The sequence below is a fragment of the Labeo rohita genome, chromosome 17 (genome assembly GCF_022985175.1).
Source record: "Labeo rohita strain BAU-BD-2019 chromosome 17, IGBB_LRoh.1.0, whole genome shotgun sequence".
NCBI lineage: Eukaryota > Metazoa > Chordata > Actinopteri > Cypriniformes > Cyprinidae > Labeo > Labeo rohita.
The window spans coordinates 30,101,089-30,114,832 of record NC_066885.1 but is presented as its reverse complement, the minus strand read 5'-3'; the positions used below and the strand labels follow the sequence as shown (position 1 = coordinate 30,114,832).

The 13,744-nt window shown below is 37.3% G+C and overlaps 1 protein-coding gene across 1 annotated transcript in view; it reads right to left on the bottom strand.

Moving 5' to 3' along the window:
* Nucleotides 1–5,810: 5,810 nt before the first annotated feature.
* babam2 (BRISC and BRCA1 A complex member 2) overlaps nt 5,811–13,744 on the bottom strand; it is an 82,026-nt gene continuing 74,092 nt past the window's right edge. Inside the window, exons 9-12 of the mRNA XM_051133311.1 lie at nt 10,575–10,645; nt 8,226–8,308; nt 6,943–7,096; nt 5,811–6,158 (exon numbers count right to left, since the gene is read on the bottom strand). Coding sequence (XP_050989268.1) covers nt 6,095–6,158; nt 6,943–7,096; nt 8,226–8,308; nt 10,575–10,645 — 372 coding nt within the window. The 3' untranslated portion in view covers nt 5,811–6,094. The remainder of the gene's footprint in view (nt 6,159–6,942; nt 7,097–8,225; nt 8,309–10,574; nt 10,646–13,744) is intronic.

Here is a 13,744-nt window from a genome sequence, read left to right as displayed (position 1 = left end):
CATATATAGGTGCTGGCAAGGACATAAATCTCCATTTGCCCAAAATCTATATCTATTAGGGATACATTATGGAAAGCATATTTTAACAATATTGGCCATGGGTGTTTCAGAAAATCCAGGTCTGCCTCCAATTAAACTTCAACTCATCTGGGTAATATATGTATTAAACTATTTGCACAAAAAATATGGGGCTTATTGAATCAATAAGAAATGCATTGTCTTAATCAAGTTTTATGAGAAAAATTATTGATATATCCATTTCTTCCATGACAACTCTCGGGAAGATTTTATTATGGTAATGTATATGACATTGTTAATGTATTTGGTCTTGGCGGAATAGATCTGCTACGCTGCTGCTGAATTGCTGCTGCTGAATTGCTGCTGCTGTTGGTTATTGCTGTAGTTGTAGATTATTGCTGCCGCCGCTGCTGCAAGCAAGTACAGGAACTTGCTACTGCCAAAGCATATGGCAATACGATGCTGTGAGTACTAAGACATACTGCTCCTGCACAATAGCATACAAAATAACCCGTAGTAGATCTATACAGGTGGAGCTGGGGAAGGTGGAGGGTTTCAGAGGAACTCAAAGCGCGCTGCTGCGAAAGGCTCAAGTGAATGCCGACCAGCCATTTAAAGGTAAAGGTTCAAACTCACTGGCTGCGTACGCGACATATCATCAGTTACGTTAACACCCATCAGCCTGCACCATCTAGAGTTTCGTGGAAGAACTAGGCATTTAGCCTTAATAAGATCTGGTCTAATTATACAACAACAATAAACAAATGTCTGGAGCTCTATGTAAATATTCTTGAAAAGAATAAAGGACTATCCATCTTTTTCTTCATGTAGGAGTGGGTGCCGCCATTTGCAGATTTGAAGGGTTTGGCTTCCAGTCTCATGCATATCCAGCTATTTTTAGCTGTAAAAAACAGCTTGTTTTGCTGCTTGATATTGCAAATTGTTGTGTGTCATACCATATTATTTTAATGTGTTATCTCAATTATGAACACTCTGGTTTGTAGTGCAAACAGTTTTACCGTTTACTGCACATTGTTATTCTTCTCTTTATTTCCCTACAGCGACTAATGAAGCGGAAGTTTCGCCCATAAGCTTACTTCGGCGTTGAAGTAAAAGGTGGATAGAATTCACAAAACTCTTACAAAAGATTCCTGCCTTTTGATCTGCAGCGTGCACCTGTCTATGCGACTCTACCTTGTATACATCACTCCTTCTGACAGGTCAATCAGCCAGACAGGCCATCAGACCACATCTCCCAGCCTGACAGCGGTCAGCGCTCAATTCAGCCTGACAGTTGACCAGGTACTGCCGCCAGCCAGGCACTACCACACAAGGAGAGTTAGAGGAAAGTGGGGAACATGGAAGGGCATGACTCTTTGAGGATGGAAAAGCAGTTCGGAGATATCTGCACGAAATAAGATAACACGGGGAAAAAAAAGTCACATGAAGAAGTGACCATATCTTTAGTCACTAACAAATTCTCCATTCCAAATGGAATGTCAGGCCCATTTAATTCCATGATAAACTAGGGAAAGCCAAGAGCTGTGTGCCAGTGCTGAAGCACCTGAGGGGTTTGCTTCTATAAATCCATGACAGGTCTAAATCGAACACTTACTTATTTGCAGCCCAGAGGAAGATGGGAGAAAATCTGCATTCATCTTGTCATCCCCCCATCATATCCCAAAAAGAATGGAATAAATAAATAAATAAATAAACTGAGTCCCAACAGCGTGAGGGGGAGACAACAGCAGAAACCAGCCAGAGCCAGAAACAGACCGTGTTTGATCCGCTTAGCATTGCTCTCTCCTGCCTTTTGATGCATGGCTAGGAGGAGAGTAATTAGCAATTAACAATCAGGGCTTAACGAGTGGAAGTTATTATCAAGCAAGGGTGAAAACATATCTTGCACGTTGACAAAGCGAGGCAAAAAAGACTGTAATTCTCTCATTTCCATGACATCTCACAGGCCATTTTTTCCCCCTGCAACAGATCAAACAGGCTCTAACAAAAGGCCTCAAATCTCCCCTACTCTTCCAAATTAGCTAAGCCTCTCAGCTCCATCATCCCAAACATGGCTCGCATCAACAACCCCATCCGCGTATATACGAGCGCCGCCACCGCTGAAATCCACAATCCTCAATCCCTGCCACCCCCTCCTCTTCCCCATTGGAACAAGACGACGAAGAGGGCTATAAACTCTCACTAATGTCACTCTGAATTTGCAGACATCAGGACACAAAGTATCCCAGAGTTACCAGAAGAGGAAACTTTGCCTCTCGTTTTCTCCTCTCTCAAATGTTTGTTTCAGCGACTTTCTTTTAATGATGTGTTTGTCTTTTGTTTTCCAGAGGAATGAATTAAATAACCGTGACCGCGTATGAAATCGCCAGGCCCGACAGCTTGGGGAACTCCGCAGTGGTAAACAGGCAAAGGCGGCAGCCGCGTTTCCTCAGTCTTGCTCTGACATATTCAGGCCTTCGTAATGTTCCCCATTTCGCTCCGATTACCTCTCATGTTATTCGCTGCCCTGTCTTCTTAGCATCTCCAGGGAGTGAGGTGATCTAAGATGGCAAATGGGATTTCCAATCATTTGCTTTCTCTTTGCTTTCTTATTGTGGACATCAAAACTCTATCTAATGTTGGAGTTTGCATTGCAGATGAAAGCAGACTGTTTTGGGAGGGGCTGAATGTCTGGAATTTTCTCGCCCCTCTTTTGATCATTTCTTGGATCATATTCTTCTGGAAAAAGGTAAGGGCAGAGACCTAGCGATCTAGAGATGTTTGCACTGGGTCTAGTTGTCACATGAAGTTGTTGTCTCAAAAGCTGCATATCATAAGCTTTGTAGCATGAGCTATACGTTTTCACGAATAGTGGTGTGATGGTTTCAGACACCTATTTTGATACTGTAGCATGTTATTTACATTATATTCTGGCTAAAGCAATGGTACAATATTTTTGTTACCCGTTCCATTGTCAAAAATGTCTTGGGTTGAGTCTTGTTAGATAAGCCCCAAAATATTCTAATACACACTTTCACTCTTAAAAATAAAGGTGCTTCACAATGCCATAGAAGAAAAGTTTTTTTTGTTGTTTAAATGGTTCCATAAAGAACCTTTAACATCTGAAGAACCTTTCTGTTTCACAAAAGGTTCTTTGTGGTGAAAGAAGGTTCTTCAGATTATAAAAAGGTAAGAAAGAGATGGTTCTTTAAAGAACCATTTGGTTCTTTGTGGAACCAAAAATGGTTCTTCTATGGCATCGCATGGTACAGCTTTTTACACACACACACAAAACTTTCTTAACATTAAGGATGAATACTTCTAAAGCATTTATTAATCTTAAATTTTGTTCATTTTAAAAAAATACTAATATAATATTAAAATCAATGGCTGTATCTGTTAATATTATTTAATGGAACTGAGCTAACACGACCTAACAATAAACAGTTGTATTTTTATATAACTATATATGTGTATATAGATAAAACTAATGTTGACGAAGATTTATAAATACTGTAACAAATGATTCCTCATTGTTGGTTAATGCACTAAAGTTAACTGAGACCATAAATAAATTAAAAAAAAAATAAAGTTTGTAGTTATTTCTTTAAGTTTCTCTCATCGACAGTTTAAATACAACCATATTTGCTATTTTATAGTTGTTTATCTCACCAAATACTCACCATTAGGGTACTGAGAAAAACTGAAAACTAAGAAAACCTGGGGGAAACTTGTTTTTATGTTGAAACATGAAATGCGATTGTAGCTGGGACCTCTCTAAATCTGTTTAGAAATATGTATACACTCAGATTAACAGAGGGTTTGAAGTCATTTTAAAATAGCCTGTATACTTAAACAACTGAAACAGTCAACAGCAATTCCATCAAAGGTTAACTTACCCGCTTGGAATGACAATACCGTTGCAATTGATAAATCTGAGCATCATTTAGATTGCCAAGCCTTTTTTTTTTTCTGTGGCCTGCTGCCATCAAGATGGTTTAAATAAGGCAGGATTAGTGGATTTGGGGAATTAGCAGCCAAGTTGGCAGCCAAGACCCCAGCACTAAAAGTGGAGAGCAAAAAAGAAAATAAGGTCTTTGAAAACAGGTTCACACTACACCTCATTTACAGCTCTTTATGCATCCCTATTACAACTCTTTGATATAAACTAGTGAAATTTAAAGTATACTTTGATATATAAGTTGCTGATATGTGCATGAAATACACTGGAGGAAGCACTTTGTTTCCCCCCAGTCCATAATGTACTGCACTTTACTGTTAATGCAGCACTAGAGCTGATCAAGTGGGTGCTGAAAAAAGAAACAAATCTGAATCCTGTTTCGACTTAAAGGGGCCATCAACCTTTCCTTCACCTCTCTCAACACCATCTCAAAAGGGGCTTCACACAGACGGGGCCAGTTTAGCAGCAGGTTGGAAAAGGTTGCAGTGCCAAGCGTGGATGGAAGGGAAAATAGACAAAAAGAATCTTGTTATTAATTCTTTTATTAAGAGACGTGATTCTATTAAATGCCCCAAATGCATTCATCCTGTGGTTCCCAATTAAACATGACAGCTCCTACATTACCAACAATAAATATAGCAGAGGGCAGACCCCCAGGCCAACAAAGACCCCTGACAATGACCCCTGTGCTTAATGATGAAAACAAGCGAGCTCTCGCTCTTACAGTCTCTCCCTCCCTCAGCTGTAGCTTCTCTCCCACACATCCCGTTTAAGAATACACTCCCTTAACAAACACACTCACACACATACGGTTCACTCTGGTTTATGTTTAAAAACTCTGGTAAAAGCTTAATGGTTGAAAGTGACGACTTGCCAAGACACTTTTCCATCACAAGAAAACACATGCAGATACCCAATTTTCCAATTTCTTTAAATGTTTTTTGCACATTCAACTACATTCTCCTTAGCAAATAACAAGATTAAACAAACAAGTTTTTGAGTAGAATTAACCATTTTAGAAATAACAGTGCACTTAATTTAGATGCCTTTTCCAGTTTTGGGGAATGCAATTGAAATAAATAATAATAATTTAAATCCCTATGTCGACTGAATGTCATACATATTTATGAAGTAGTATGGATATAAGAATAGTGATGTGATGCAACTCACTGTCGAAACAACACTAAGTTTTGTGCTGAACTCTTTTTCTCTCTTAAAGTTAAGTACTGATGACCTCACACTTAGTGTTTGCTAGGGCAAGGATCATTAATTACCATTCCTCATTCTTACGTTTAAGGATTTGAACCAACCCTGACCCAAAGTATTAAACTCAATTTGATGCCTCAAATTATCCAGTCTGTTTGGTGCTAATGATTCATTTTTTAGATTTCACGGTTTCATCGTGCCTCCTGATACAGTCAGAATGAAAACTGAATGGAGAAAAGACTAGATGTAACAGATGTAGCATTTAGGCCTTGTCTGACCTTGGTAATAAACACAATTTATGTTTTTCAAAATACTAATAACTAGGGAGATATGAATGACAGTCACTCCAATCATATCCAAGAAATCACACATTTAGCATGGCCTTGTTGGACTTTAGATTTGGATTTGATTTTTTAAAAATTAGTTCCTACTCCTGTTAGTTAAGGCCTTAATTAACAATAACTAACAACACGATGCATGAGCAGCAATGCAACAATGCACTAACAAGCAATGCATTTATTACAGTATCTTAAATTTATTTGCAAAAGCATTACCAAAATACCCCACTGATATAGCTCATAAAATTAATATTAAAAATAACAGAGTAACAAAACCAGAAACTGAGTAAAACAGCAAAGTAATTTGATTTATTGATTTATTCATAATACATGAGAAAACACAAATAATATATAAATTATTTAAAAAAAAAAAAATGCACAGAGTACTTTTAAATGCACCAAATGACATCGCTTATGAGGGCCAGAACATTGAAGAGGACCAGTTGGCAGACTTGTGAGTCACAGGTTTCTTTTACTCCTGCTTGACTCAGACAGGGCTTGACTACATGCTGTACATCATGTTCATAGACCCTCCATTCAAATCAGAGAGCTCCTAATTCACACAGTAAGTCTACAGTTTTCCATTGGCAAAAGCCCCCTCCTGGAACTGAGGGATAAAGCTTTTGAAGTAAGCCCTGTGGGAGAGAGAAAATGAGAGTGAGAGAAACAGAAAAGAAAGAGAAAGAGACACGACCACAGCAGTGTCATGTAGAAACTTACATGTAAAATCACCCTGAGCTCCTGACTTTTAACTTGACTAATTAACAGAAAAACAATATTATCTTATTTGAAATATGAGACTAAATAATTGAATGTGTTAATATTTATTTTAACATTTATCATTTTAATTACAATTTTTGCTTTTGGATCACAAAATTAGTAAGAAGAATCATTAAATTACTCTGGTATTGATTGGTAATGATATTGACTACTTTTTTTTTTTTTAAGTAAATGTTTAGTATTTGATATTGTGACAATACTTACATGTTCAAAAAGAGAGGAAATACAAACTACAACCAATCAGGTTAAAATACAGTACAGATTAACTAAATGTTCACACGGGCTGGTAAAGTTAATCTGGACTTCTACATTTTTAATCTCAGCTTGATTAAACCAAGCCAGAAAGCCAAACGAAAAGTTATCCGAGCAGAGATAAGATACGGGTTGAACACAAACAAGAAATGTATTATCTTAAACACTTATCACACTCAGGACAAAGACTGCTCTCCAGCTATGAGGTGTGGCTGGGCGAAAAGTCCAAAGGTGAATGCTAAACATTCCAGTAGCCTCCAGAAAACTCACTTCAACTGCATTCAGGTCACCATTACACGTGGCACCAAATGAAAGCAATACCGTTTTACAGGGACAAAACTATCAGTTGCTCTTTGTTGGGAGGATTCATTAGTCATTTGTTCTTACTTGGCTCGTTTGGCCATCTCGTTGCCGTCCCAGCGTGGACTGTAGGGGTAAGATTTCTGCACCTGAGAGTAGAGCTGCCCACTGCTGGTGAAGTGATAAATAGACTGAAACGTGAGGGTGGGCTGATCTCGAGGGAAGTACAAAGGCAGGTCCACTACAAGAAGACAGCATGGAGAACAGCTCAAATACAGATCATCCAGGACAAAAATGGTGAAGCATGAAAGATACCACCATGAACCAGTGATAAAGATTCATATTTTCACAATGTATACAGGCAACCCAGGCTCACTGGACATACAAGGTGCAAAAATGTACCTACACATACAATTCACAGCAGTTTATAGCTGAAATGTACAAAAAAATACTAAAAGACTTGTAGAAGCAAGCTAAAATGGTGTGTATGCTTCAGCAAATGCATTTTTATCCACATTTAAGAAAAAATATGTGACCCTGGACCACAAAACCAGTCATAAGTGTCAATTTTTCGAAATTGAGCTTTATGCATCAACTGAAAGCTGAATAAATAAGCTTTCCATCAATGTATGGTTTGTTAGGATAGAACAATATTTGGCAGAGATACAACTATTTCAGTATATGAAATCTGAGGGTGCAAAAAAATCAAAATATTGAGAAAATCGCCTTTAAAGTTTTCCAAATTAAGTTCTTTGCAATGCATTTTACTAATCAAAAATTAAGTTTTGATATATTTACAGTAGGAAATTTACAAAATTTCTTCGTGGAACATGATCTTTACTTAATTCCCTAATGATTTTTGGCATAAAAGAAAAATCTATAATTTTGACCCATACAATGTATTTTTGGCTATTGCTACAAATATACCCCAGCGACTTAAGACTGATTTTGTGGTCCAGGGCCACATATTGCTTACAGCAGCATCGTTTATGGACGTGCTACCTGAATACTGCAGCAGAATACCCAAGCAACATATGAAGAGTTCAGATGCAAAACCAGCTAAAAGCAATCTTAGTCAAAAATGAGGTAATGATACTGAGTGAGTGTTCCTGACACACAGTATACGTCCATCAAATACTTTTACTTCAAACTCGCTAAGTTCCAGCCTCAGCCCAATCAGAAGTACCAGTACTTAAATAGAAACCTATACAAAGTAGCCAAAAAGAAATGCTAATTTTAAAGAAATACGTGAGATGGATTTAGAGGCTTTTGCATCTGAACTCTTCATATTTTTTTTTTTTTGCAGAAATGTTGTCAGTCATTTCCAAAAACCCTGGGTTGCATAAAAGGAGCATGTTTGTGTATCTCACCATGGACCAGGAAGCAGAAGTCTTTCCACATGAGCAGAAGAGTGAGCTTGGTAAACCCAACAGCATCATACTCTACCACACCCCTGAGTAGTCAAAATATAGAAATATTCATACTTGACAATGCTATAAAATATAGGATAACAAGAACATACTTGATATATCCCTGTAATATTTATATGATTGCCATGTTACTTCAAAACAAAAGAATCAAATACACAGTAGCCCCAAAAAGTATTAGGACACTTTAAAGGAGAAGTCCACTTCCAGAACAACAATTTACAAATAATTTACTCACCCCCTTGTCATCCAAAATGTTCATGTCTTTCTGTCTTCAGTCGTAAAGGAAATTATGGTTTTTGAGGAAAACATTTCAGGATTTTTCTCCATATAATGAACTTCATTGGTGCCCCGATATTGAACTTCCAAAATGCAGTTTAAATGCAGCTTCGAAGGGCTCTGAACGATCCCAGCCGAGGAAGAAGGGTCTTATCTAGCGAAACGATCTGTAATTTTTTGCAAAAAATAAAACTTTTGACTTTCGGGGAGTGATTCGTTCAGTCGCACATACGTAACATCCTATTAGGTTCTGTACTGGAATTAGTTCACCTGTTTTGAGACTTCAGGTTTTTTGAGTCGTTCATTCATCTTATGGGGCTGTCACGTGATGAACGAACGACCCAAACCTGAAAACTTGTCAAATAAGAAGTGAGGTGAGCTAATCATAGACTAAAGACCCAGGTAAACAATGAATTAATCTTTTCTGTTTCTTATAGCATTATAGTTTTGTCTTGTTTGTAGTGTGATCAACGTTTGTGTAAGTAGATGTGTTGGAAAAGTAACATGTAACATCTGAATTATATTTTGCTAAAATGAACTAAATGACTTGAAAAAAGATTCATTCATTTTGCTGAATGAGACTCAAAGGTCCAAGTCGGTAAAATGATCCGAACTACTACGAACCATGTCTAAGTTCATCGTCTGTGTACTGAGTATGCCGAAAAACCTTAAATCTTATTTTGTCCTACAACTTGAGAGGAGGACATCGTTGTACTTTTGTGTAAACAGCGTTTACAAATCACTTGAATTTTCTTAGTCTTTGCGCGTTTGCTTTGAAAACTTTAGTCTGTAGTTCTGCCTACATTCCGCATGGCCTTTCAACTTGATTCAACAGTACGCAGCGTTGTGAGTGTGCATCCCAGAGCCTGTGCTACACAAGCTTTTGTGGTTAAAAAGTATACAAATTTTTATTTTCCGAAAAAAATGACTGATCGTTTCGCTAGATAAGACTGATCGTTTCGCTAGATAATAAGGTGGGATTGTTTAGAGCCCTTTGAAGCTGCATTTAAACTACATTTCGGAAGTTCAAAATGGCACCAATGAAGTCCATTATATGGAGAAAAATCCTGAAATGCTTGCCTCATAAACCATAATTTCTTCACGACTGAAGACAGAAAGACATGAACATCTTGGATGACAAAGCGGTGAGTAAATTATTTGTGAATTGTTGTTCTGGAAGTGGAGTTCTCCTTTAACTACAGTTGCAATCGTGCAATTATTTTCTCATCTTATGCAATGACACTTACACATTTTTAAGAGCCCAAATACTTTTTATGGCCATGGTATCTTCTGGACCATCAACAGAGATATTTAAAATGGTAAATGCAAAGAGAACCTAATTGAAGAACTATTGAAGAATTATCTTGGTGATGCAAGAGATATGAATAATGCATTGCCCTACTAAATCCCAAAAACAAGTTTCCCATAATAGCCTTCATTAATACCACTTCACATTGAATAAATCAATGTGCTAGGTTGTGCCTCTTGCCAGACTGCCTTGTCTGACGACATATTAAGGTGTGTTAATAAACTGGAGACATCTTGGTGCCTTGTGTATTACAGCCCATTATAAAGTGGCTGTTTGTACTTGTTTATGAGCTTAGAAGCAGAATTATCCTGAGTAATTAAACAAAAAAAAAAAAAAAGAGGAATTAATGTTGGTAACTAATTTCTCATGATCACAAGGGCGTGGTGAGCAGCTATACTGGTTACCTCAACAGGTACAGACTTGCAAGGCCAGTTTTATGTATTCTTTCCCGATTTGGAGGGTTACATGTCTCAAGTGTATCCCATCACATTTAGCTTTCTATAGGGTTAAAAGTTTATAAAGAAAAACCTGACTAAGAATTTGAATCTGTACAATTCTAGCTGTTAACTCGTTAGGCTCCTTGTGTGAAAATTTGCTTGTGTTTTTCTCATTTTAAGCTGTTAAATGACTGTTAAATGAATATGGTTTAGTCTAAATGTCACAGAGATAAATTAAGCAGTCTTTCAAGGGAAAAATGGACTCACATTCCAAAGTGACTGAGAAAAGCAGCAATGTATTCTCTTCTCTTGTGATACCCTTGAATGACATACTGAACCTGTTAAGAAAGAAGCAATAAAAAGAATGAGTGTATTGGTGGAAAAATAACTAAATAAATGTGGCTGAAAGAACAAAGTCCCTGCTCACCAGAAGCACTTTTTGTATTACAATAAACAGAATTGAGATGGATAATGACAGTAGCCTTGCAAAATCAACAATGTTATTGAACTGAACTGAATTAACAATGAACTGACTTGAGCTGAATAAAGACGCTTATTTTCTGTACAACTGCTTTACAAATGAAATCGAATTTTTCATAATTGAAGAATTTTACAACATTGAGGGGTCATTCACACAAAACAAGTTTTTGCTTTGAAAATGTGAGATGTGAGCAATGGAGTGGGTTAAAATACACCAAGCCTTGAGATGTGTTTTTTTAAAATTTGAATTTTATCTTTAGCGCCGTATTTTTAGAATACTACAGAATGTCACAACTGAGATGATGCAAAAGAAGCAAGAAGCGAGCACAACTGTTCAACATGTGCGTAGAGCATGTTTAATCAATGGAAAAGAAGCACAGTAGAATGGAAAAACGTGTTCTGTGTGAACGGCCCCTAACATGAGTTATTTTCCTGTTTATTACTGTGAAGCTGTTTTGAAACAATCTGTATTTTATAAAATGCTATATAAATAAATCTGAAGAAAACATTTGCCTGAATGCCTGGGCAAGTGACACGAGTAAGTTTTAAACTCACAGTGCCTGCATAAGCATCACGGCTCAATGTGAATGAGCAGGAACATTAACCAGTAGAGCACAGCTCTAACTGTGTTGTCATATGACAGAAATCAGTGTCAAAATCAATAACACTTACTAATGGAATTAATAAAAAAAAACTATAATTTACAATCACTTACACATGATGCTTTCTGTGTGAAAGTGTGGTAATATATGAAGCTCATATCCATCACATTATTAGTAAAAAAAAAGTTTGCTTGGAAGCCTTCGCTTTCATGCATTGTTTATGAGATACAGTGTCCAGGAAAGGTTTTTGCCTAACCAGTGTTTGTTTCCCTGCATGGCAGATGGATAGCTTGTGGCGGTCAGAAAGAGCCATAGCTCTGACCTCCACTGGATTCAGGTGAAAGACCCTCAGGTCCTTAACTGCTTGATGGTGACCTACACTCATTGACCTGTACATAAATAACCCTGAATTTAGCAAATCATGTTCTGGCAGACTGCAGTTCCCTAACTGTATGGTTGTACATTTTGGTGATTTAATGCCAATATTCATAGCCTCCTGGAATCCGCTGTACTAGTTTTTTTTAGGCCTTTTTGACATCTCACTGACAGTAGTACAGATATGGAATTATTTGTGGAAAGAAAGGTGAAAATGGGTTTAAGACATAAAAAGCTAGATTCAGACGTGTATTTTCTAGGTAAGCACCAAGAGCTGTCATTGTTTACTTGTTAACATCACTTTTTAAGCTATATAATGTTTCACAACTAGTTACTATTTTATCTGTACTTTATTAAATGGTATATAAATAAATGTGACTTGACCTGACATTGTCTGATTGCCTGGGCAAGTGACATGAGTAAGATTTAAACTCACACTGCCTGCATAAGCATAAGCAATGGCTCAATTTGAGGGTGTGTTCACACTTGTCACGTTTGATTCGATTAAAAAAAAACTCTGGTGTGATTGCCCTGTTAGTGTGGTTTATTTGAGTAGGTGTGAACGATGCCATCCACACCCTGGTGTGCACCAAACAAGTGGACCGAGACCACTAAAAAGATGGGTCTTGATCCGCTTCCAAATGAACTCTGGTGTGGTTTGAATGAAACATGAATGCAACATGGACCAAATACTTCTAAACAAACCAAAAACAGGAAGTAATAACAAGATGCGACGCGATGCGACATGATTTCACGAAGGGAACAAATGGTGTATCCAAAACAAAATGAACAGACGGCAAACGTGGAGCAACGATGAGGTAAAGTGCCTTTTATGAGCTCTTTGTGGTGAAAATAAAATCAAATACAACGAGCGCGCTTAGTCCAGCAGATGGCATTAGGTGTATTCGACTTAAAGTGGCGCTGAGGGTTAATGACATCAAAGTACTAGGGATGGGTGATATCTTATTGTTTGCGATATACCGGTAAAAAATTTCCCCACGATAAGAATTAGTCTTCCCACGATAATAACGATAAAGTCTTGTTATTGACATATTTCTGTGCTACAGTGCAAAGTGACATGCTGAAGGTAGACGTAAAACTAGTATATCGTTAAATGAGGAGCTCCAATCTGGAACTGGTTTGGTCAAAACCGTGCAGTGCGACAAAAATCGCATAATGTTAACTGTACTAGTAGCAAGTGTGCGATGCAGTTTTGCATGTGTATGAGCCTGTTTACAAACCTGTTGTCCAACAAAAATATCATATACTGGCATGCTTTTTCTGCAAATTAACTTAACATAGTCAAGTGTTTGAAATAACCTTTTGCGATCAGCCGCGGTTTTATATCACAGAATGAGGCTGAAATCATATGATTTTATAGTATGATAAAGGCTATGTCGATTAACATTGCATTATAAATATACTTAATCCTTATAAAAATACCCAAGATTAGTTGAAGAACACAGTCAAATCATATATTGTAGCAATCGTATGTTTATTTTCTTCAAGTTTCCTCAGTTAAAATTCCTCTGTCTGCATTTTATTCAGCTAAAGCGATAACTGGATTAGAGATTCTTGTAGAGTTGTCAGTACTACTAACAGTTACTTCTGCTATAAAGCATATGTGGAGTTTCTGCGCAAGAGCGCCCTCTGGCTTTTGAACCAGAAAGAGCTTTATTGGCCAAGTGTGTTTCACACACAAGGAATTCGTCTTAATGTTAGGAGCTTCCAGTACAGAAAGTACAAACAATTTAATTCACATTCCAGTGAATTAACCAGTCATTACATTACGTGTGTACTCAGTAATGCTCACAACACCCTATTTTGGGTAAAAATAGGAAAGATAATACTTTTCTCTAAAGAAACAGGATTTCCCTGAATTATCATCATCGATATTGTTATCGCGATAAATACCAGAAATTATTGTGATAAATTTTTAAGCCCATATCACCCATCCCTACAAAGTACCCATTCACCAAT